Below are 25663 nucleotides of genomic sequence, written 5' to 3'. Positions count from 1 at the left end.
GTATAACTCTTAATGAACACATAAATTTTAAAATGCCAGAACTATGTTAATTTTAATTGTATATTAGGGCATAGTTAAATAATTTATACCAAAATAAGCAAACAAAATGCAAATATAGAAGAATACATTATTAGACAAATCATAGGGGTAAAAATGAAAGACATGGAAAGATGAGACTTACACAATTTTTCTTTTGCATGACTAGAGTAACAACTGAAGAGAAAGTATGTTATTAACTTTATCATCTCTTTAAATTACATAGATTAACAATCATCTTCAATTCATTCCTATCCTGCTAGGTTAAAGAACAAAATTTGAAATTTCAATTTCTTCCATAAAACTCAGAACAGTATCATATCTTTATGAAAAAGTATTTTGCACTGAGAAATACCTGCTTATTGTAAACTGCCAAGCTTTTTCAGATAACAGATGATTTTCATTTTACTGTTCAGAGCATGCCCAATATATACCCAAGAGGCACAAATCTGATGTCCTAAAATAGGGCACATGGGAACAATGATTTTCTAGATAAAAAGTAATGATATTCTTCTTTCTCTATCAAAAACATCTTTCAAAGTTTCTTTCAAATCTCACTATTTGATTTATTAAAATTCAATTTCACTCAACTTTTCAAGCAAAGTGATTATAGAAAGTACATCTTCACAGGCTTATAGGCAATTGATGTTCATTCTATGAGACAGACAGGGGGAATGGGAAGTATCATAGACCACTTACCTGACATGCATTGTAAAGGAGTTGGTGTTCTAGTTTTTTAATACCCAGAATCTGCTGAAACATTTCATAGAGTTGTTCTTTGCTCAGAATAAGTTCAGACACAGCACTTAGGGTCATTCTATTTGGCTGTTTGCACAAGTCCTCTTCACCCCTGTAAATGGCATCATATTTGGCAATCCATGAGCTCAGCACTGTCTCTTTGCTCAAGCCATCTATTTCTGGCAAACTCCTCACACGTTTTTCTATGTTTTTCTTAAACACCTCTCTGAAATCATTAGCAGAACATCCTCCACTCTGAACCATTCTGGCCACTCGGTCACTCTTTAGGAAGACCTGGAAAACAAAACAAAATAAAAGCCCATTTACAATTAGGCATGGACACTAATGCCACATACATTCAGCAATCCAACCAGAGTTACTGACACCAAATATTCTACAACGATTCAAAATGTTTTATCACACATGGTAACTAAAGACAGAACAGAGGACCCCAATCTCTAAAATGTTGAAACATTAGGAGAGGCAGTATGTAGTGCTGAGGAACCTGTAAGATAACCTGACTTTGACCTACATGTCACCTGAAGGTCACAGGCATCTCTGCAACTGAGTCTTTTAAGGTGGAGTCCTCATGAATGGGATGAGTGCCCTTATAAAGGGACAAAAGAAAGCTCCCTCATGCTTTCCACTATTTGAGGGCATAGAAAAAAAAAAGTATATATATATTTATATATATAACATACATATCAATTTTACATGTTAATATGTATATAATTAACATATATATATGGTTAAGAAGGTAATTGGAGATATAAACCCAACGTCCCTACCTGTATTTGAGAGTTCTGTCTAGTTCTTCAGCAGGAAGAGGGTCCCCTATCATTTGAGTGAGGATTTGAAGGCTAATAGTAAGATAAGTCTAACATCCAAGTCAATACCCATCATATATAATTGTCCATAAAAATTGCTCCACAGCTGGGGGGGTTAGGGTACACTTGTCCCAGTCCCTGATTCCATCAGTCCTCCCAACTTCTCACATACTTCTAGTAGCTAGAAAGAATGCATGTTAGAAAAACAATACCTCTAAGGTACTTCCAGTTGTCCACTAATAGCAGGGAAGAAAAAAAAATGAAAACCATAGAGAAAGATACTTGTGAAGCAGGTAGGAAGCGATGGGTGATAATCAATAACAAGGTCATATTTTGAAAGAGACACCAGACTTGGCCTTAAATCTCTCCATTTGTCTAAGTTATGGATCTAAATCTGTCAGGATTCATTAAACATATTATGTAATCAATATTCACAAGATTCTCTCTGGGTCACAGAAGACTGCTTTTATTCCTGTTTTCTTCTTGCAAGAATGACAAAAGATTCTTCCAGAAGAACCTATGGGACTACTTAGCACAGCCTCCATAACTTATATGCTGTTATTGTTAAGGTTAATGAACAAAAATTCATGACAACTTTTACCCCAAGCAATGACTCATAATACTGAAGTACTGCCAAGCTGTGACCACACTACTTGCCCCACATCACCATGACCATCCGCATGTGGGTAAGCAGCAAACCTGTGCCATACAGTCAAGGTGAACTCACTCGTCTCTCTGATTGTCACACTCAGCTCCCTGAGCCCAGACCTTTCCCCACCACTTTAGTTCTCCCCTTTAAGGTCATGCACACAAACTGTTTTCCTTGCCTCCTATCTTTGCTCAATGGCATGAAGATCTCTGCCACTCAACTGTTTTGGTTGCCTGACTTAGGCACTGAATGGTAATGAATTTTATGTTAGGCACCTATATATAAAACATTCACACAATACTTCCTCTCCCCTTATCGGCTCTCGCTCACTTACTTACTATTGGAAAGTCGGTCTTATCCTTTATGTTTCTAAGTCAAAATGAATTAATTCTTAAGTAACAAAAACTATGCTTTTAATATTTCTAGATCAAGGAAAATAACATTAAGATATGTAACAACATGTTTTGTCTAAGAGTGACATTAATGACTTCAGAACACATGGGGAGTCGCCATCTTCCTTCTCATCTGCATCTACTACTCTCATTGGGCAGTGGCATTCAACATGAATAAATTACATATTTATAAATCATAGTAAAAATCATATAATTATATACTTATAAAATTGTAATCATAGTTATAAATCACATATTTTTAAAATTATATAAAATAATTATATATGTAATCTTATATATATTGAATTTTATACACTTATATATATAATCTAACTTCTGTGATAGCTGTATCTTGTTAAGTTGGAATATCTGATAGCTCAGTAGTCAAGAAAGTATGTGTTAGTCTGTTCTGTTGCTTATAACAGAATACCTGAAACTGGGTAATTTATAAAGAAACAAAATTAATTTTTTTACAGCAACAGAGGTCAGAAGGTCCAAAGTGCAGGGAATACATCTGGTGAGGGCCGACTTCTGGGTGGGGGGTTCTGTACAGCAACGTAGGTATCACATGGCAAGGATGGCAAGAGGAAAACTCTCTCACGTGCTCCTTATAAAGCCACCAGGCCACACCCATGATAACTCATTACTCCATGAGTGGATTAATCCATTCATGACGGCACAGTCTTCACAATCCAGTCATCTCTCAAAGGTCCCACCTTTCAAATACCGTAATCTGATTTCCCACCCTCTTTAAACTGTTACAGTGGGGATCAAGTTTCTAATACATGAACTTTTGGGGGACACATTTAACTCATTGCAGGGTGGACTGTGCCAGTTGTTAATCTGTTATTTTTCAGCTCCAAACCTACCTTTCCATTGCCCTGCCTGTGCCAGCTAGCCCAATTTTAAGCAATGTCAGTAGAGGGTGCTAGAGGATGGATACTGGAGAAAGTAGGACCCTTCTTCCTGGTTCTCATCTTCTTACCTGCAGGCACATGGCACCAGCCCACAGGCAGCTTCTCTCCAGCCCTGAGGGTGACTTCCTAGTGCACCATTTTCACTGGCAGAGTCTCAGTGAGTTCTGCAGTGTGGCACCTTCCTGTGGACGGCTTCACCCCAGAACCCCAGAGGGCAGATTCCCTGTGAATCCCACAACTGCAGCACTTCAGTGTACTTCTCGGCCATGCAGTAAGACACCCCTTTTCCAGTGAGGTCTTCCTCCCAGCCCTGAGGATGAAAGGAGTGAACCCTCTTCCAGATTTCTTCCTTCCTTGGGTACTCTGCCCACTATTTCTGCTACTCTGATATTGTTTAGAGGTTCTTTATCCATAATGGCCAATCACCCACTGTTCATAATAAACTTTCCCTATTCAATTATTGTGTGGTCTCCAGAGTGCACCCTGGCTGATATAAAAATACTGAAGTGCTGCAACATTGTTTCTATGGGAAAATATCTAAAGTTGAAACAACCAACTTTTAGAAATTTGGAAATATGAATAAAGCTGGATGAGCAAGATATTTTTAAAGTGCAATATAAATATGCTGAGACTGACTTCAGAAAAACTTTTAATTGCTTGATTTGTAATACTCTAAGTTGGCAGGCATTTTATTTTTCTTCTGCTTCACACAGTCAGAGCTAGACTCCACCAAACTACCAAACCACATCTTTGAACAAAGGTTCTAATGAACTCAGGTTTTTATATTCTTAATTTCCCCTACAAAACCATACCTAAATCCATAATAACTCAGTCCAACTATGTCTAACTTAATACATATTTGCTAAGTGGTATCAGTGTGTCAAGGATTCTGCTAAGTGTTGGGGCACAAAGATCAATAAGTCAAAGACCCTGTCCTCAAACAGCTCACACTACCTAAGAGACATGGACAAACAGGAGAATAACAGTGGTAAGAGCAATAAAAGAAACCCACACAGAGAGAGGGAAAGCAAAGGAAAAGAAGTTCTTAACTCAGGGTGCAGGGGAGCCAGAGTTGGAGAAGAGCAGGGCCCAGGTCAGAGACAAGGGGCCCGAGTTTTGAATGGCCTGTGAGTTGTGTGAGAGGAAAAGGGAGACTAAAAAACATTTCAGTAAAATAAAAGAACAGGGGCAAAAAGCACAGAAGAATAAAACATCAAGGCATTTTGAGGGGAATGTAGGGGTGTTCACACTGCAGGCACATCAACTATATGGAAGAAGGCAACAAAAATCATTTCAGATAGACCAACAGAGACCAGATGGTGAAATGCCACATGTGCCAAGGGAGGAACCGGGCTCCATCTGATGACATGGAGCCAGTGAAAGCTGGGAAACCTAGGTATTAAAATGCTGAGAAGGATGCTTTAGACAAATAACTGGTGGCATCATCGAAGTGAAAAGTGACCAGAGCAGAGATTGGGATCCCAGTTATCAGATGAGGACAACAGACCTGGTGGAAAACCAAAAAGGCATGAACTAGGGCAAGGATTGTGGGGTTGGAGAGAAAGGCAGAGTCAAGAGGGAGTCGGGAGAGAGAATGAACATATTGTAATGATTTACAGAACACAGAAACTAAGACAGGAAAATATATGACAACTTACAGCTTTTTCACTGGGGTGCTTGGATTTCACTAACCAAATAAAAGCGCAGGTGGAAGCATGTGTGTGTGCGTGCATGTGTGTATTAGGCATTTGTATATGGTGGTGGGTGTTGGGAGGATCACAGATAATTAGTTTGGGGAAAGGTCAGTTTTGGAGACAAAATATGGTAAAAATAGGAAGAGGCAAGAACAAAATCCTATGAAATACCTGCATTTAAATGGTTGGCAAAAGAAGTGAGTCCAGGGGAGGCCGGTAGAATAAGAGAAGTAACAGGAAAAATATGAACATACGAGCAGTCAAGGTAGGAGATAGTCTCAAGGTAACGGGGAAGAGTGCAGGGAGGGGAGAGGAGGAGAAAAAAAGTCCCACAGAGAAATCATATCAAATGAAAGAGATTTTACTGGTTTTCATAGTCACTGGGTCCTCTTTGGCAGAGAAGAGTGACTGGAGTGGTAAAGAGGGAGAAGAGAGGATAAGGTGTGATACAGTTAAGAGAGCAAATATAAACTTCTCCTTTAGGAAGTGTGAATGAAAAAGGAAATGAGAGAGAAGGTAAAAGCTAGACTGGGAAATCACATCTAAGCAATGGGGGAGACAGGTCAGTAAAGAGAAGAACTTTAAGGTACAGAAGACACAGAAAACTAAGTGATGGCATGTCGCTTCCAAGATTAGGATATAAAAGACGGTGGCACTCTCACTTGCTCTCCCTCCCTCGTCACCTGCCCTGGGGGCAGCAAGCTGCCCTGTGGCAAGGAAGTGAGGCCCTCAGCCACCGGCCCTCAACGAACTCAGATCTGCCAAGAACCAGGTCAGTGAGCTCGAAAGCAAATTCTTCCCTCCCAACTGAACCTTGAGACAACTGCAGTCTCAGATGACCTTCTGAGAGACCCTAAGCAGGAACAGCCAGCTAAGCCACTCCCAGACGTCTAATCCTGATAAATGGTGAGACAATACTTAAGATGCTAAATTTTGGGACTCTTGTTCTTTTACAGATTAAATGGCTCAAACTGAGGAGATCAGTGACTGGCCCAAGATCTATTAGCAGAATGGAAACCGAATCCTGGCCTTTGGACTCCAGAAGCAACACCCCTTTACTTCCTCTTCTCTCCCACGCCCGTGCCTCACCACAGGTGTGCCTCTAGCAGCCAGTGTCCTGCTGGGCACTGGCCAACACCTGTGCAACTGTCAATCAGTGACCTTGTGAAACTGCCATGGGACACACAACCCCTTCAGCGTGGGGGTTAGGAACCTCACAGAAAACTGTAGCATACCACATGTATTACATTTCTGCATGTTTCAGTGAATTTTAACTTGTACACAGCTTTCTGAGCACCACCAACTGCCACTCTTCCCATTCATCTGCTCAGCTTATATACCAAAGAAATCACTGAATATTTCATCAAAGTCATGGTGAACTAATAACAAAACTGAAATGTGATGACTATAACAAGAAACTGTATCTGTGAAGGGTAAGTCTGCTCAGCTGTCCAAATAAGACTTCAAATGCACTTTTCCACAGAACCATTTATTGTTCAGACAATGCTGTTGATCTGAACCATGCATTGCCTCTTTGAGTCAAAAGGATTTTATAATGATGAGAAAAATATTATCTGCTTGCCAGATCATTGTGGCTATCTATGAGATGGTTCCTGGGAAGGCTGCCAGCATGTGTTCAGCCAGGAAAATGCTGAGAAAATACAAGAGCTCCACTTATGAGATGCCTTTTTCTCCTCAAGAATGCCAACTAAAATATTATCTCATGATTCCCATAATCTGTGCTGTCCTTGAAGAAACAATGATATAGTCTTTTAAAACTATATATTTTTCAGGTGTTAACAATTCATGAAGCTTTGTAACAGTGGTGAATTTAGTGTCACCAGCAATAAAATAAGCTTTAGTTTTCTGGTATATAAATACCAATATTTTTTATCAGGTCACTTTATATACCCAAAGCCAGTCTCTGGCACTGTACTGTGCCAGTCTCTTCATTCATCCAAGTATCCCTCAACCTACCTTTCCAGCCTTCTCTTCCACTGCCCCCAAGAACATATTTTCTGTTCCAAGAAAGGGGATCACTTGTTTATCCCTCAATTATCTCCATATGTTCCCCTCCCATACCTCATCCATTTCTTCAATAAACATTTATCAAGACAAACTATGTACTGGGCAGCATGATCAGTGCTGGGAATACACTAGTAAGCAAAATGACATGGGTTTGCTGCCTTGCCAGGGGTTATAGTGGGGTAAATGAATGGTTACACAAACTAATATACCTGTGGCTTGATAAATATTACTGAGAATTTCTGGAGCCATGGGAGTTTGTGACAAGGTTTTGAATCTAGTCGGGGAAGTCACAGAGGCTTCCCTGAGAAGGTGAGTGTAGATCTGAAGACTGAAAGAAATTATCTTAGAAATGAGAGGAGACCATGGGACAATGGGTTAAGGGAATACAGCTGGTCTAAGTGGGCCTCAAGATGACTCCCTGGGCTGGAGCGCAGGGAAAAAGGGTTTAGAGCTATCACAGGAAGCAGAAGAGGGGAGGCAGTGCTTTGTAAGGCGTGAAAAGGCCTCTCTAGTCTTTACCCCCAAAACATGGAATGCCATTAAGGCATTTAAATCAGAGAGCCACATGATAAAAACTGCATTTGGAAAATAGCCAAAATTTATTCTAGGGGCTTTACAGGTATTAACCCTAACAATATAAAGCAGGTGACAGTATTTATCTTAAAGGTAAAAAAACAAAAGGACGGAGAGGTAAAGACTCACTGAAGGTATTAAATATACCTGCCCTCGTGTTGTACAGCATCGTCGCATCTCTCTCCTGCTTAGATTATGAATGTCATGATAACTGCCCCTTTAAGGCCTCTGGAATGTCTGCTATCATTAGATACTCAAATTTTAAAGAAAATCATTAGATACTTGTAGTAGTAATGTACTTTGGAAAGTTATTGAATCAAAGGGCTGGTGTTTGACCAGTGTGGGATAAGATTTCATAGATTCAAGGTGAAAAAAAAATACAAGGACTACGAAGTATATTTTAATAAAGCTATATTTATTTAATATTCTAATAGTTGAAACTGTAGATGCAACAAGTCACTTCTTCATAACGCAATGTTATTAATAGTAAATGGTAGGTTTTTTGTTCTTATAGTGGTTAATGATGTCTCTTGGACAAAAGAAAAAAAAAAAGGCTATATCTCACCTCTGTGTTTTTTACTGATCAATGAATTCCAAAGGTTTGGAAACCACTGGTTTAACCAATCCCATTCCTTCACTTATCAAATGTGAAGAAATCACAACTTAAAACTGATAGCAAATAATCTCTCTTATTTAAAAATAAATTAAGTTTGGTAATGATGAATGTCCTAATTACCCTGATTTGATCATCACACACTGTATACAAGTACTGAAATTGAAATTCAACTCTGTACTTCACAAATACATATAATCAATATAGGTCAATAAAAAATAAGCAAATGGAGTTGAATAACTAAAAAATAAACAAATAAAAATAAATTTAGGTAACAGATATCTCTTGGCCTAGGAAACAGTTGCTCTCAAAAGGCCCTTCCTTGTAACTAATCTAAATCCCTTATATCAAATCTAAAGCCCTTGGAGAAAATTTAAAACCCCAAACTATCAGTCTCCTTGCATTCCGTTGTAGGAATTGAGATGAGTCTATATCCAAATGAATATAAATGTGATTTGAAATGTATAAAGCTGTTTTGGGGGGAAAAATACATACACACAATTATTCCCATCATTTTACCAATTTTATGAAGTTGTTCTAAAGCTTTTTTCTTCTAATATCAGCAAACCACAGATCCTTTAGTCTTCTTCTATAGGTATTTTCCAACTCACTGATTAGCTTAAATCTCCCTAAGCCAATGGCAAATTCTCCCTAACCCTGTAACTATAGAGACTGAAACAAGAATTTACCAAGTCACTCACTATAAGCACAAGAATAAAAGGAGAAGTGCCTATCTTCACTGGGCACTACCTGGGCTTCCAATCTGTGTGACTCTGTGCAACAAAGACTAAGACCCTGACGGGGAAGAAAAATCATGTGTTGACAATGGAAAAGGCAGCATGACACGGTAAACACGAATTTCTAAAGAAAAGCTTCTGTACGCAGACACAAAGTGAAAGGAAGTACCACCTCTCCCAAGACATCCCTTCATTCTTCCCCTATTTCATTCAATGCTTTATGGTGTGACGGAAAAGTCTCAAAGTTCCTGGGTTGCCTTCCTTCTGCCTAGTCTATGAAGGAAATATTATTTTTGTCCTTATTGTAATGATAAAGAAAATAAATTTTAAAAACTTACTGTATTTCTTTTGGAGTCTCATAATATTCAATGTTCAATACATTTTTTAAATGATTTTTATTATATGCAACAAACAAAATGTGTCCCCCCTCTGCCTTACAGCTCTACAATATTAAAACTTCAATCATGTAATTCTGCTCACCTCACCTTCACTTCTATGTCTGTGCCACTCTCTGCTCATTGGCGGGGAAATAATGCAACAGAAATTAGAGTGACATCAGAAAACCTGACAGATCAAGGTGTGACACAAGCTAAGAGACTCCAAACCATCATAAGTCAGTATCATCATTGGTGAAATAGGGATAATATCACTTCAAAAAAACATTAACTGACAAATAACAGTTGATGGAGTTTGGATGTGTTGTCCTCCCAGGACTCATGTGGAATTCTGACCCCCAATGTGGCAGGGTTGGAAGCTGTTTGAGTCAAGGCAGCACATCCCTCATGAATGGATTAATGCTTTCCCCTGTGGGGGTGGGGATAGGAAGTGAGTTCTCACTCTATTAGTTCCCACAAGAGCTGGCTGTTTTAAAGACCCTAGCACCTCCTCTCTCTCTCTCACTTCCTCTCACCATATGATTTTCTTGTACCCACCCGCTGCCTGCTGCTTTCCACCATGAGTAGAGGCAGCCCGAAGCCCATGCCAGATGCAGCTGTCCCAGAATAGTAAGCCAAATAAACCTCTGTTCTTTATAAATTACCCAGTTGCAGATAGTCTGTTATAGCAACACAAAACGGACTAATACAATAGTCATATATATTTATGGGGTACAATGTGATGTTTTGATATATCTTTACAATGTAAAATAACACCTTTCTCAGCACAATTTTTTTAGCATCACATAGATAATACAGTGAAATAAGTATTAAAATCAGTGCTACTCAGAGTGTGATCTGTGGACCAGTGTCCATACCCGAACTGTTACCTGTCGCTCAAGAAGCACAGAGAAAGTAAGTTTTTAGATACGTGACATTGCCAAGGCATTCAAAAACATGATTTTTCCCGAACATTTTTTTATAAAAATGTTCAAACACAGAAAAATTGAAAGAAGTATGTAGTAAGCACACATATACCTACCACCTAGACTCAACAATTAACATTCGCATATCTATCCATCCCTCCATCAAACCAAATTATTTTGTCATTCATTTCAGAGTAAGTCAAACACGATTCTGTATTTTATAAAACAATCCACGATGGACTAGAAATCAATAAATACTAGTCCTTTGCTGCAGATACAATGTCTTAAGAAACTTTTCTTTGAGAAGATGGGTGATGTACCAATGTTGACACAGAAGTTGGGAGAAAAAATATTTCTAAAATTCAAACATATTTTCCACAATACTACCAGGATACCAAAGAATGAGTTACTATCCTCTCAAATCCTAGGTTTATAAAACACGAATCTTGAGGATAGCAAGTTATTCACTTTCAATAATCCATGGGCCTACAGAGAAACACAGTTTCAAAATGAAAATTAAAAAAGAAAATTTCTGGAAAATAAATCAATCTTAAAAGCAAACATTCTGTTATGTTAAACAAAAATGAACTCAAAACTACTAAATTTTCCTGGCATAGAGTGTCTCTCAATAAATATTTGTTAAACGGATTTTGTAGTTTTTACCTTGTAGTTATTTATTTTTCCACCAGATGGCAACTATGCATGGAATAACAATGTTATTGTTTTTTAATCCCAGAGTCAGATTCTCAGGAGTATGAAGAGACCTCAAAGGTATAAATCCAATTACCCTTCCAAAGCCTGAATTCCCTCACCACCACCTCCTCTAAAACAACATCCAAACAGTATAAAACTCCTTCTGCTCACTAAAGACAAAACCTGTATATGGGCAGGAACAACTTCTGGAAAGTTCTTTGTTTCCAGGTGGCAATATAGTTGTCATTCTTTCTCCTAGTTCTAACCCTTGTAATAAGCAAGAAAATCTAAATTCTTCCCAAGGCCATTTTTCAAGAGTTGGATGGCAGCTAAACAGACGTCTTCTGCTTTCCAGATAAAATATTCCTCTCACATCTCTCTCTGATGACAACCCCTAAGCTTATGATCCTCGATCTCCTTAGCACATGCCTCACTTTTTCTGGAAGATTCTACAGTAGGGTCTTCATTCATTTCTTTCAGATCTTTCTTCAACTGTTTCTCTTCTTGGTGACATCTCTTCTATTTAAAACTGCAACTCTGTCTTCCACAACTCCCCTATTCTGTTTTCTGTTTTATTTTTCTCCATAGCATTTATAACTATTTAACATATTACATATTTATCATATTTCCTATCCACTAGAACATAAGCATCATCGGGGCAAGATGTTTTGCATGGTTCACCACTGTATTTCCAGGGCAATCAATATTTGTTGAATGAATGAATCAATGAAGATGCCATATAGGTAAGATACCACAATCAAGGAGAAGAAAAGGATGGTAATTAATTCTAGTTAGAGAAGCCATGCTGGTAGAAGATGCCGTGCACTTTAAGATGGCCACTCACATGCCTAATGGCTCATCTTACACTTATTTTCAGCTACATTTTTCTGGAAGCTAAACTGAGTCTCCCTCCAGTATTTGTGAAGCTGGTATTATGGACCCAAACCTAGGAATTTATATGACTCTCTTCTCAATTTCATCTTTGGCCCACTGTTTCAATATATTGATGTCTTTTCAGAGCTTTAGTGAATAGGTAGAATGAAAAACTATCCTCTTTCATTGTAGGCTGCCCAGTTCATTAAGTGAACTGCCCTCAGATGTTTCTGCTTTCCAGATTTCTTCCTATCTTTCCATTTAGGAAATCATAAGCTGTCTAAAATCTATTAGTCTTCTCACAACTCCCATGCAGCTCTGAGAGTGGGGGTAGATAGAGGAACCAGAACCAGGAGAGGAAAGAAGCAAGCATTTATATGCACAGTCATGCATGAATCAGAGACCAATTGTACATAGGACATATGCCCATACGTTACCTCACTACAGCTAGTGTGGTAAAAGCAACTATTATTTGAGAGTGCTTTAAGATTCATAATACTTTTATACTATTCCTGGTTTCAACTGTGTGATGTGTCCTAGCTGAAAATAAACTGACCCTCTGATATAAATGAGGTTCTTTAACTTGAGTGTGCATCAGAATCAGCTGGAGAACTTGCTAAAACAGACTATGGGGTTCTGCAATGTTTCTGATTCCAGGTCTACAGTGGGCCCTAAGGAAAGTTTCCAGGTGCTGCTGCTGCTGGTCTGAGGACCACTGCTCTGAGGTGCTTTGCCTTTGAGGCAGAAAATGAATGCAGGTCATCTCATGTAAAAAGCACATGTTCTTTTCAAGAGACAACTGTGCTTCTCATGTCTGAACTTTAAGAAAAAAAAAAACACCAAAAAACAGAAAAAAAAAAACTGATGTCAATTATTAAGAGAATTAAAAAAATATTTTTCTATCTTTTCAAACTCTGGGAGAAAGGCAACCTACCTCAAAACCCCTCTGACTAAATTACTTTTTATACAAGACAGCTACCGGCTCTAGAAACAGTACTTCCTAAATGGAAGCGTCCATTCCTACAGCTCATTTTTTCTTTTCCCTTAATAAGATATACCCTTGCCAATACCCCCGCCCTTACATACCCACACTCCTTTATCTTTCCTAATTATGCTGAGTTCTCATGAGGTATCAATTCAACCATCCTCCTGCTGACACTTCCAATACCTTTTAGCTGGACTTTTTCTTCCACAGCCAAATCCTTTAAGCTCTCAAAACTGAACTCATACTAACACTTTCTCCCTTTAAAAACTAGACTGTCAAGCTAACTGTAGTGTAGTGGTTAAGCCCATGTGCTGTGGAACCCAGACTAAGTTCAAATATATGTTCAGTCACATACTGGCTTTTTAACCTTTGTGCAAGTTACTCAACCTCTCTGGGTCTAAGTTTCTTCATCTAAAGAATGGGGACACCAAAGCCTACCTCACAGTGTACTGTTAGGATTGAGTTTCTACCTGTTAAGTGGATATAACCATCCTGGAATACTGCAGCTATTATTATTAGTACCACACCCACCATCCCTATCACAACTGCCGACTTCACTCAGGCTGCTAAGTATTTCTGAGAGAAAAAAGTCACACATCGTTGTAAATAAGGATACTACAAATTCAGGGGGTCCAAAAGAGTAACATTAAGATTTACGTAATAGTAGAATCACCCCTAGTGTAAATATAATTGACAGATGAATTTTTTGTTAGTAAATCACAATTTAATACTATGTATCAAGACTTTTGCTAAATGTTTACATTTATTTCACTTAATTAGTAAAGACCTATATTTTCAGCTGCGTAGTGAACATCACCTAGAAGTTCTAAGGTTTCCTCAAATTTGGAATACTCAAAATTTGAACTCTTCCATCCCAAACTTGCTTCGCCAGTTATTTTCTATCTCACTGAATGGCGTCACTGACCTAGTGGCCCAAGCCAGAAACCAATGGGCCCTCCCTGACTCTTCACTCTCCCTCAACTTCTCTTTTCCTACGCCCACGTCTTCTACATCCATGGTATGCTGCTAAATTGGAGACAAATCTAAAATGAAGGTTACGAGTATAAAGAAGTTTGGAAATCAACATTACCTGGTCATCAAAAATGAAGTAGAAAATTCCTATCAGCAAACAAAATCATCAAAGAACATATAATCTCAGAGAAGACCCACCCAATTTCACCTACCACTGCCTCAGTTCATATTTTCACCTTACCACTACTAGGTTACTGAAACAGCCTCTGGAGTTCCCTGTCTTCCTTTTCAAGTCTGTTTACCAAAATTTCACATGACACTCAAAGCTTCTTTATAAAACACTGCTGTTCTCTCTGTTCCCTTCAGTAGAATGTCTTTCTTCCCAACTTAGCAGTGCCATTATAGATGTGATTCTCTTCTTTGTCTCGTTTCTCCAGCTGAAATCCATTCCTTTATACTCCCAGAAGCCTTTATCAATGCCTCTCCATGAAATTTAACTCTTTCTACCTTGATGTTTTTATTTCTACCTAAATATTTTCAGTAAAGTGAAAACATGTCAAAGGCTCTTAGTGCAAAGGCTCTTTGGAACACTCCGCTGGCATTGGTCTCAATCTTGTGTGCACATTGGAACAACCTGGGCAACTTCAAAAAATACTGATGCCAGGTTCCCAGCCCAGAAGTCTTGGGCACAGCCTGGGCATTGAGATTTTTTAAAAGCTCTTCAGGTGATTCGTATGTGCAGCCAAGTCTTGGAAGTACTGCTCTATGAGGACTAGAAAAGGGAGTTAAAAGATTAAGAATTTTTAAACAGAAGCACAGATCTGGTTGAAACTAGCTAATAATCAAACACTACAACTTGAGTAATAAGTGGCTGCTCTGGAACAGAAGTACCACAAGCAAATAGCAAGGATGTTTCAGAGCAGGCAAATGATACCACAGAAGAACTCCAGGAGGCAAGGAATTCAGTCACCCTTGGGAGAGTAAAGCTTAAACAGCTTACAGTTGATTTCAGACTGAAGCTAGAAAGAAGAGATGAGCTGGAAAGAGATGGATGGTTAAAGCAAACTCTGCTTGGAAGTAGAACTGAGAACAAGCCTGAAGAAGTGGTGGAGAAGAAAAATCAAGGGAATTCAGAGAAGGAATTCAGAGAAAGATGCTACAAGTTGGGAAGTTTTCAAAGAGGACTGAACCTGATGTGTGGCAACAAAGGGGTGTTGCTGAATTGGAAATGGTTACAGTGTAGTTTTGAAATCAGGGTTTCCCTGGCCATCATCAATATTGAAGAATGTTCATGGCAGCAGCTGAAATCATCAAGGGACATACAAAGATGACACCATAACTATGGACAGAGGCGTGATAAGCTGTAGCGTAGCTATGAAAAGGGAAGGTTTTGGTGGACAGACTGTGATTGAACAACTCTTACATCTGTGAATAACCCTAATATCTGCTCATCCATTTCTGTAAAGTTAAAGTACATTTTCCTCCTTCCCCCCCAAAAGTTCTTGCCTTTAAGAAAACCAGGTATGTATTTTAAGGTATTTCAGTGCTAGTAAATGTAATAACCTATAATGCTTATTTTTCATCACTAAGAGCTAAACATTAAAAGAAGATGCATTAAATGCAAAACCAAAAAAAACAAAGTTATTTTTAAAATACAAAAAACAGGTGCTCATAGAAAATGAAGGAGTGGGAGGATGAAACTGCCATTAAAATGACTCCTCCACACTAGCAACGTGTGAATACTTCCTCTTTTTGATTCAACGCTTCCCCCAAATCTGACCTCTTCCCCTGTTCAATTCCCACATGCTGCTTCAAAAACCAGTGAGTTAGGAGAAGGAAAAAACACATTAGGTGTACATTAACCTCACATCTCATCAGAAAAGCCAGAATCCTGGCTCACTAAATCCTTTGAAGGGTTCACATTGTTGCAAATAATGGCTAACCAACATCACTCTACAGGACAATTGCATTATAATAATTCTATAGCGACAGACAGGAATATTATCAGTGCAATGTGTTTTGTAATAAGAGGTACTATATAAATAACCACCTATAGCATCACCCAAACAGATGTAAAGTACTTCAGAATATTTTTCACTTTAGTGAGATATTAAACCTAATTTATCCCAGTAATAATGAAACAAGCAAGCCTAATATTTATAAGACACAACAATTCCCTACTGAGCAGGGGGTGAGGAATAAAAAATGTTATTACCAAAGAATGAAAAAGCACATAAAAAAGGAAAAGTGCAAGGGAAACCCATTATGACACTGCTTTTAGGGGCAAAATAATTCACATTACAGTCCTATGTCATTATGGCAAAATATGTTCACATCACTAGGTACAAGAGAAAATGGTGCAGCCCACAGAATAGGTAAAAATCTACTACAATAGATAATAACTAACATTTGACATAGCAGTGCTATTTCCAGGTCCTAGTTATTAAACCCAGAGTAAAAGTGGTTTATTGATCTGTTTACAACATTCTAAAGACAAGGATTAAATCTGCAGTTTTGTTCTGACATATAAGCACAGCTTGGAAAGCACTTAGTCCACTGCCTGGCACATGGTAAGCATTCAGCAGTGACAGTTTCCAAGTTTTTTGACTTGACCCTTTGGTTCCCACCTCAAATACTGATTCTAACTACCCTTTAAAGAAAATTCATTGAAAATTCTCAAATCAAAACAAGCTCACTATGTTAAATATTAAGTGTCCATACTAACAAAATCCATCTTACTATAAAAGTGTGCACATGCTAATTTCTTGGATGTGGGGGTAAGTTGGGTTGGAGGTCAACAATGAGGAACAAAGGAAAAGAAAAGGAGATAAGAAATGGAAAGGAGAAGTCAGTGAGGATGCAGAGGAAGAATGGAAAGAGAACACAATGGCACTGTTGATGGGAAGAGCAAACAAATCCCTCCAGTGCCAGATCTATCCTAGAATAAGTACCCACAGGAATTTGCTAACAGTTCTCAGAGCTGTAATAATCTTAGACCTCTGGGTCTGGGGACTGCCAACACTAGGAGATGCAATCATTTCCAGAGCTCCAGTGATTCTCTTGGGCAACTAGTGGAAACCTCTAGCCACTGCCACCAGCTGCAGAGACACCAACAGTGGCTAGCCTAAGAATGACAGTTTATCCTCACTTAGAAGCCAATCCTCTCAGAGGTGGCTCTCATAGAGTCCTCAGTGTCCTTTCCCTTCAGTGTGTTCCTCAGTCTCTCAAGGATGACTTTACTCTCCCAGGGTAAACTCAAAATGACACTTGAAACAGTGTTCCTGCTAAATCCTCCAGTAGCAGTAGTGCTATGCAGTTCTTTCAAAGAATAGTTATTGTGATTAACATCATCAATCCTCTCCAATATTGTGTGTAAAAAAGCCTGTGTGTACCAAGCAAGACATCGCCCCCACCTGGTCATCTGGCCAGTTTGTGCTCTGTTTTGATTCTCCTCAGTTTTAGTTGCATGCCCCTTCTTCAAATAGTCTTCCTTGGGGTCGCAGTTACAGCCAACTACTGCTCTCCTGCCTGTCTCTGAATTCCTGTATTGTTAGCACTAAGCAACTCAAAAAGTTCCTCTTCACCAGGTCTCTCACTAGGGGTGCTCAATAATTCAAATCACAGTGTTAGCCTTAGAGTTCAAAGCTCCTCAATAAAATTCTGCATGCTAAAATGTCAATAAATTCTGGGCTAAAATTATAATTTTATATTTTGACAAAGTGATTTAGGATGAAAATTTTCAGCATTAATTTTTCATTATTTTGTATGATTGAGATAAACTGCCCAGTTTTTCAGATTAACACATAATAGTTGCATTATAAGAAAAGATATTTATTATTATTCACTCATTCACTTACTCATTCAAAAACCTTGAGTGCCAGACACTGTGCTAGACCCTGGGAATACAGTGAACAAAGCAAACATAATCCCAAAAGTCATAATAATAATTTCTATATTGTGCTACTTACCTCCAAAATAATCTGGCATATTTTAAGTATTTTATTTAATGGCAAAAAATAAATTAGGGAGTGGGATGGAACTCATGGGAAGTAAATACACCATGACTAAATATCATAGGAATTCTTTATCATTTAAACCTTTCTATGTACTGTAAACATGTAACAATTATGATAAGCAATACTGGGCACTGAAAATGTGGTGTTCACTTAAAGAGCACTAGTACCTGATTTTTAAAATTGCTCCCATTATGCAGATGCAGATCACATAAAATGTATTAACTGCTTGAACAGAACTATTTATCAAGTATAAGAGTAATAAAATTCTGTACAGCAAAATTTTCATGCCAAATTTTAAAAAAAAGCTCAATGACTTCAAAATTTATATATTGTGCAATATATTATCAAAAGATAATTTTTACTCTTCTTAGCAAGTAAAAGTTAATTTGTTTGTCCAACTTGTTAATTTGTGTATTGGACTGAACATACAAGTATATTAACAATTTTCTTAACAAAATAGAGCCCTATATATATATATATAAAAATATTTAGGGAAAAAAGTTTGTCCTTGGTTTTAACATGAATGTATACACAGAAATAAACACATATACACTCACAGGAGTAACATACATTGACAAAAAGTTACATCTAGCAAAGGTCAGAAATTGTAAAAATCCTGCCAGGCCTTTTTTCTTTTTTCTGTCTTTAAGGCTTTGACAATGTAGAAAATTACCAAAGCAACAAAAAAGGACACAAAAACCACACTTCGAACAAACTTATTATCAGTACTAAGACCTGATTTGACAAACTGGTTTAATCATTTCCTCAAAGGTCATGCTAAAGGTGAAGGATGGATATCGTCCCTTCCTGAATTAGGCTGGTTGTCATTCTGTGAAGTAGGGTTCTCCTGCACATGGGTCACTTTATCTAACATTCTTGCTGAAGGAGGCTCAATATTTGTCTCCGCTTCATTAGGTGATAGGGTCTCAGGTAACTCACTGGACATTAGAACTCGCAAAGATTCTGTTCCATCTTCAACATCTACTTGAATCCCCAAAGCTTTAAGGATGTCACATTTACACATGGGACATGTCCCATGGGCTAGAATCCAGGGATCAATGCAATTCTTGTGGAAAAAGTGTTTGCAAGTCAGAATACGAACTGTATCATTAGGCTTATAAAGTTCAAAGCAAACTATGCAGCTATCTCCATTTGGATTTACTTCCTCATCCCCCTCTTTTAATACCCGAACTTGGAGCTGGCCAAATGCTTTCTTGAGATCTGTTGTTAATCGCCGCCACCTCCTGGTCTGAATCCTTGCTACCCAAAGTCTTCGAATATGATAAGAGATGAAATATATTAACATAGTGCTTGTGACGATCATGAAAGAAACAAAGTAGTGATTCATCCATAGGATGCGTTTTCTCCCTACTTCAACCGTGACTGTGACGTAAACTCCCTTCTGAATTAAACGCAAAATTTCCATGCCTTTTAAGTTACCAATCATCACCACAACGATATCTTCAAATGCTTGATGAGACATGGGGAAAACCTGATTGCCAGTTCCTGGAAAGTTATAGATGATCACTCCACTGGCTCCCTTCTCGGTTGCCACCTTAATTTTCTGTGTGAAGGTACAACCTCCTCGTTCAACAAGTGCGAGCCACTTCTCTGAGTTCTTTGATCGGCTGAAACTGGTATTGGGATTACATGCATTTTGGGTTTTTCCCTCTGGTGGCACTATCACTCCCATCATTCTCTTCAAAGCAGAGCTTGTTCCAAATACTCCAGTCTCCCCCAACTCTGACACCATGCGATTCCCAATGTGGAATGATATGTTCATGTACGCTGTCCAACCAGCACTCGCTCTACAACAGTTCTGACTAAACAGCCAAAGAAAACTGAATTTCAGAAGCCAGGAAGGTGCAGTGTTGTTTCTCCAAGTGCCAGTCTTGAGTAGATTCATCTCTCTCTCTTCCTGGTGACTTAAGGACCAACCCAGTAAGATGTGGTTTCCACATCTGTTGACAATCAATTTAAAATAAGGAAGAGAAAATAATCATCTGGGTGAAAACAAGATCCACCTTCTTCCAGCATGTTTTTGTATGAAATTCTTAAGGATGTCTTACGACTTTCAGATGTTTTATTAGAATAAGAGAAACTTTCGATCGAGAAATAAAATCCCAGTCTCAGTCCTGTAAGTCTACATACTGCTTACTGTTGCATAATGTGATTATGACATAAAAGACGAAGCAGCCAATTACATAAGAGCTTAGGGCATGCTGTAAACTTATTGGCTTAAATATTTCAAATGTTGTTAAGAGTGATTTCAACATTGTTATGAGATGGATTCAATCACTGAACTATACATATAATGGTAGCAGATAGATCATTAAACTAAAAACTAAATATAAAATTCATACAACACATGCTCTTTAAAACCTGAAAGCATGTGCAAGAACGCTACACAATTGTTTTTCTTCACAAGTGAAGAAAATATTTCCAAGAAAATGGTAAGTTAAAAAAAAAAAAGAATGATAAACAATTAGCAGTATGGGCAAATGTGAGGTATAAGTGGTAACATTACTTTTATATCATATTTGGTCAAAATGTTAATTTTTTTACATAAACTATTATACTATATTTAATACAAGACTTCTCGGAAGTTTGTTGGTTTTGATTTTTAAAAATAGGGTATCCTGCTCAATTTATTTTAGCCTCACGTCCTCACTCACGTTGATGGTACACGTGGATGACGAGTCAAGACAGGAAAGATTAATATCCAAGGAAGCTCATTTCTCTGCAGACCCTGACATCTGTCACTAATCTAACAATATTTTGAAAGAAGAAAGGGTATAGGAGGAAAGATTAAATATAGCGGTATCAGTTTAGCACAATTCATTTTTTAAAATGTAGCTATCGATTTTAAAAAGAAAAACTTCAAGCTCCCCACTTAAAGTTGGCCATTGAAATCAGAGACTGTTACAGGACATAAATGCTTTTAACAGAAATTTTTGCTGAACTCAACAAACATCCTTGGTGGAAGATCCCACATACACTGTCAACTCTGCCTACATTTTTGCTACCTTCATGCCAATGGAGATAAATTAATGGAAGTCACATTATGACTTCAAAGCTAAAAAATAAAGTGTGAACTAATAAACACAGATAGCCATGCTGTTGTGATACATTTTTTTGGAGGTATGTCTCAATTATGTTTTTTATTTCCCCCTCCCAACCAGCTTGGAAACCAAAGCCAAGGATTCTGACCTTGAACATAAATGTCTGGCCACTACGCATGCAATGCTAAGAGACACTTCTGGATGGGACTGAAGGAAGGTGGTACTTATAAAATGTGAATAATAGCATGGTAATTTGAGGCAAGGAAGAGAAAGGAGCAAAGAGCCCTAGGGACTCAACAAAAAGTAGCATAAAAAAGAATACTGATGTATTCAGCTTATAATGATTGATTTTTCTATCCCAAGGTCCACTAATCTGATTTCATTTCCACATAATGCCCTTTTTAAAAGTGTAGTACAGTGTGTAGACTCACAAGGTACCATCTGAGTTGGACAAAGTTTTAGCATATCATCCAGAAAGATTTTCATCAGCACAACAGAACCCAAACCTTTCAGCCTCTCATTATTACACGATTGCTTATTCATCAGTTAGAAGAGGCAAAATAAGGCAAAATAAACAATATGAACAGGCAATTGAAAAAAAAATTTCAGCTCTGCTTTATGTTATCAAAATTCTCTAAACAGGGAAATACTATCATTTGGAGAAGAAAAGAAAAAAGCATTCACTAGAGACACTTCTAGAAGGGAAGTCTGCTACCATAGCTGATTCACTATGCTAGGATTTAAAGAGCTCTGGCAATAGAGGTGAACATTTGCAATGTTACCCTAAGAGAGGGCTATAATAATTTAAAACATATTTAGTTACATAACCAAAAGTAATATTTTATAAAATAGTTATTTAGAACACATTACTCGCTAGTCAGTAGTTTTGGAAACCAGATTTCCTGGGTGTTAATAAAATTAATTAGCCATGGGGAATGAAATCAAGATAGAATTCTATACTAAAAAGCTTCTGCACAGCAAAAGAAACAATTAGCAGAGTTGAAAGACAGCCAACAGAGTGGGAGAAAATATTTGCAAAATATACATCTGACAAAAGATTAATATCTAGAATATACAAGGAACTCAAACAACTTTACTAGAAAAAAACAAGCAACCCAATTAAAAAATGGGCAAAAGAGCTAAATAGGCATTTCTCTAGGGAAGATAAATGAATGGCCAACAGACATATGAAAAAATGCTCAACATCACTCAGCATTCAGGAAATGAAAATCAAAACCACACTGAGACACCATCTCACTCCAGTTAGGATGGCTAAAATCCAAGACTCTGAACGATAAATGCTGGTGAGGTTGTGGAGGAAAAGGAACTCTCATACATTGTTGGTGGGACTGCAAAATGGTGCAGCCTCTATGCAAAATGGTATAGAGATTCCTCAAACAATTGCAGATAGATCTACCATATGACCCAGCTATCTCACTGCTGGGAATATACCCAGAGGAATGGAAATCATCAAGTCGAAGGTTCCCTGTTCCCCAGTGTTCATCGCAGCACTCTTTACAATAGTCAAGAGTTGGAACCAGCCCAAATGTCCATCATCAGATGAGTGGATACGGAAAATGTGGTATATCTACACAATGGAATACTACTCTGCTATAAAAACGAATGAAATACTGCCATTTGCAACAACACGGATGGACCTAGAGAGAATTATATTAAGTGAAACAAGTCAGGCACAGAAAGAAAAATATCACATGTTCTCACTTATTGGTGGGAGCTAAAAATAAAAAAATAAATACACAAAAAATAACGGAGGGGGGCAAGAAGACATAACAATTGCAACTCCTTGATGTTGCTACGACAAGCAAACAGAAAGGACATTGTTGGGAGGGAGGGGGGAGAGGGGGGAGGGAGGGAGGTTTTGGTAATGGGCCCCAATAATCAACCACATTGTATATTGACAAAATAAAATAAAATATTTTAAAAAGTTATATATACAAAATGACACCATTTTTAATTAAAAACAGTTCAACTAAAAAAAATAGTTTATGGAACAAAACTTAGAATTTTAAAAAAGGAAACTTATAATAGTGTGGCTCATTCTTTGTAGCATCAATGCCAGAATCATAGTGATTTGAAGATAAAGATTAACATTGTTTTTAACATATTCTAGTGTTCTTATTTTGATAAGGGCAAAAATGTATAACAATTACAACTGATTAGAAAGACAAGTTCAAATAGCTTGGCATGATATGGAACTTTATTGTTAAAACACACGAATTTCACCTTCTTTGGTACTTGGGTAGAGAGAAGCTGAAGTTGAAATTTTCTCTCTACAGAAAGTACAATAAGAATTCACTTAATACTAATCTTTGGAAAGATCTGGTTACATCTTCAGAAGAGTCCCAGGATTTCTTAAGTTTTCAGAATGTCATACTTGCACATGGGGCATGTCCGATGAGCTAAAAGCCAGGGGTCAATACATGCCTTATGGAAAAAATGTTTGCAAGTTAAAATACGTACTACATCTCGGGGTTTGTATATATCAAAGCAAACAACACAATTGTTTTCATTTGGATCTAGTTCCTTATCCCCTTCTTTGAGCACTCGCAGTTGAAGCTGACCAATAGCTTTCTTCACATCTCTCTTTATCTGTCTTCGCCTCCCCATGGAAGAATTGTGAGCTCTAGGTCTCCAGGCACAGCACAAGAAAAGGTAGGCAATTGTGGCAGCCAGGATGGTAAACAGGGACATGACATAATGGCTCAACCAGGGCATTTGCATTCTTCCCACTTCAATGACGATTGTCACATAGACTCCTTTCTCAATCAAGCGCAACAGTTCCATGCCTTTCAGGTTGCTGATCATCACTGCGACTATATTTTCCGTTCCACGGTGAGACATGGGAAATACTTTGTTGCCCGTACCTGGATAATTATAGATGATCACCCCATTTGCTCCCTTCTCTGCTGCCACATTGATTTTTTGTGTAAAAGTGCAGCCTCCCCGCTCAATGAGGGCCAGCCAAGAGTCTGCCTGCTCAGGCCTACTGAAATTGGTCAAAGGGTTGCAAGCATTCTGATTCCATCTTTCAGGAAGTACCACTGCACCGGACACCCTCTCCAGAGGAGAATGATTCCCAAATACTCCACTGTCTCCTAATTGTGATATAATCCGATCTCCCACCTGAAATGTTATATTCAGGTGAGCTGTCCAAATGGCTCTTCCTTTTGAGTCAGGAAGGCTAAGTAGTAGAAAGATGCTGAGTCTCCACAGTCGAGATGAAACGGAACTATGAGTTGAAGGAGTTATTCTAAGCAGGTTCATTCCTCCATTTGCCTATTAACTGACAAACATGAAAAATAAAACATCAGTTGTAAAAGAAAGTAAAGAAGCTAGCTTCAATTGTTGGCAGTAGATTATTAAACACGTAAATACACAGGTCTGAGTGGATCAAAAATATCTTGCTCTTTCCAGCATTTTTATTTTTGGTAGATTATCTTACTTATAGTGAGACAAAATAACAAGGGTTGTTAATAGTACAATGTGATTTCAAGAAAATTATGACTTCCTAATGAGGAAATTGTGACATCAGAGGTAGATAGGCCAATCCAAGAGTTTATATTACTGCACTGCATACTGAAATCTCATTGGTCAAAAAGCTAGTAAACATTGAGACAAGATATATAACAATTTGAATAAACTCTAAAGCAATGAATAATTTTTTTTAAAGCCTTGAGTTTCTTTTCTAGATCTGAATAGACTGAAAAGCTACCTAACCACTTCATGCTGTTTGTTTCTCTAGCTATAAGGCAAAAATACAAATAATTCATGTATTAGTGCACCTACCTGGCCAATTGCCAGTTCCCATGTATGATGCTACACCACCCTACATGCCATCCTGTGGGAAGTAGGAGCAAATCATTCTCACTCGCTTCCAACATTAAATGCTTATCCCAGGCCTAAAGATTCAACATGAGAAAAATGGAGTATAAACTCAAATTTAGCCTGATGTAGTCCCATCCTGCAAGGCAACTGCAACTTTATTCACTGAAATAGCTTCTGAGAACCTATGTGCTAGGCAAATACTACTCACAGAGCATATATTGGAGAAGAAAACAGACAGGATCCTACTCTCGTAGACCTTGTTGTCTAATGAGGGCAGATTTTAAACAAACACACATATAACTGAAAATTGTGTTAAGGGCTCTGAAAAGAAAGCACAGAGTACCTAGAGGAAGAATAAATGGAAAAGGGGGCCAAACTTAAATTAGGGGGCCAGGAAACACTTCTCTAAGAAAGTGATACTTCGTCGGAGACTTGAAAGATAAATCAGAATTAGCAAAGCAAAGAACAGGGTAAGAAGATTTCAGGCAGAAGAAACAGCAGTGTTAAGACAGTGGGAAATCCTACTATGGTAACTGAAAAGTAGACTTTTAAAAGGTGTTTAGGTTGTGAGGACGGTACCCTCATGAACGGATTAATCCATTGATGGTGTAATGGTGGTCATGGGTGTTCTGATGGCTTTAAAAGGAGGAAGAGTGAGCAGTTAGCTGTCTCTCTTCTCCTGCCATCTGCCATGTGACATCCTGCATTGCTG

General features: G+C 38.1%; 3 protein-coding genes across 15 annotated transcripts in view; all 3 read right to left on the bottom strand.

The window, feature by feature from the left end:
* CADPS2 (calcium dependent secretion activator 2) overlaps nucleotides 1-25663 on the bottom strand; it is a 498805-nt gene that overhangs the window by 322333 nt on the left and 150809 nt on the right. For all 13 annotated transcript variants that reach the window (XM_063101364.1, XM_063101369.1, XM_063101373.1 and 10 more), the window contains exon 3: nucleotides 736-1068. In XM_063101364.1, coding sequence (XP_062957434.1) covers nucleotides 736-1068 — 333 coding nt within the window. The remainder of the gene's footprint in view (nucleotides 1-735; nucleotides 1069-25663) is intronic.
* Nucleotides 18816-19949, bottom strand: RNF133 (ring finger protein 133). The gene has a single exon (XM_063099570.1). The coding sequence runs from the start codon at nucleotides 19947-19949 to the stop codon at nucleotides 18816-18818; it is 1134 nt and encodes a 377-aa protein (XP_062955640.1).
* RNF148 (ring finger protein 148) lies at nucleotides 23479-24393 on the bottom strand. Its single transcript, XM_063098679.1, has one exon. It carries the CDS (start codon nucleotides 24388-24390, stop codon nucleotides 23479-23481), a length of 912 nt encoding a protein of 303 aa, XP_062954749.1. The 5' UTR covers nucleotides 24391-24393.

The sequence above is a fragment of the Cynocephalus volans genome, chromosome 6 (genome assembly GCF_027409185.1).
Source record: "Cynocephalus volans isolate mCynVol1 chromosome 6, mCynVol1.pri, whole genome shotgun sequence".
NCBI lineage: Eukaryota > Metazoa > Chordata > Mammalia > Dermoptera > Cynocephalidae > Cynocephalus > Cynocephalus volans.
The sequence above is the reverse complement of the archived record's forward strand: the minus strand, read 5'-3'. Positions and strand labels throughout refer to the sequence as shown.

What these genes read in the sequence shown, in the direction of transcription:
- RNF148 (XM_063098679.1), bottom strand. Translation starts at nt 24,390, where the DNA reads ATGAACCTGCTTAGAATAACTCCTTCAACTCATAGTTCCGTTTCATCT.
- RNF133 (XM_063099570.1), bottom strand. Translation starts at nt 19,949, where the DNA reads ATGAATCTACTCAAGACTGGCACTTGGAGAAACAACACTGCACCTTCC.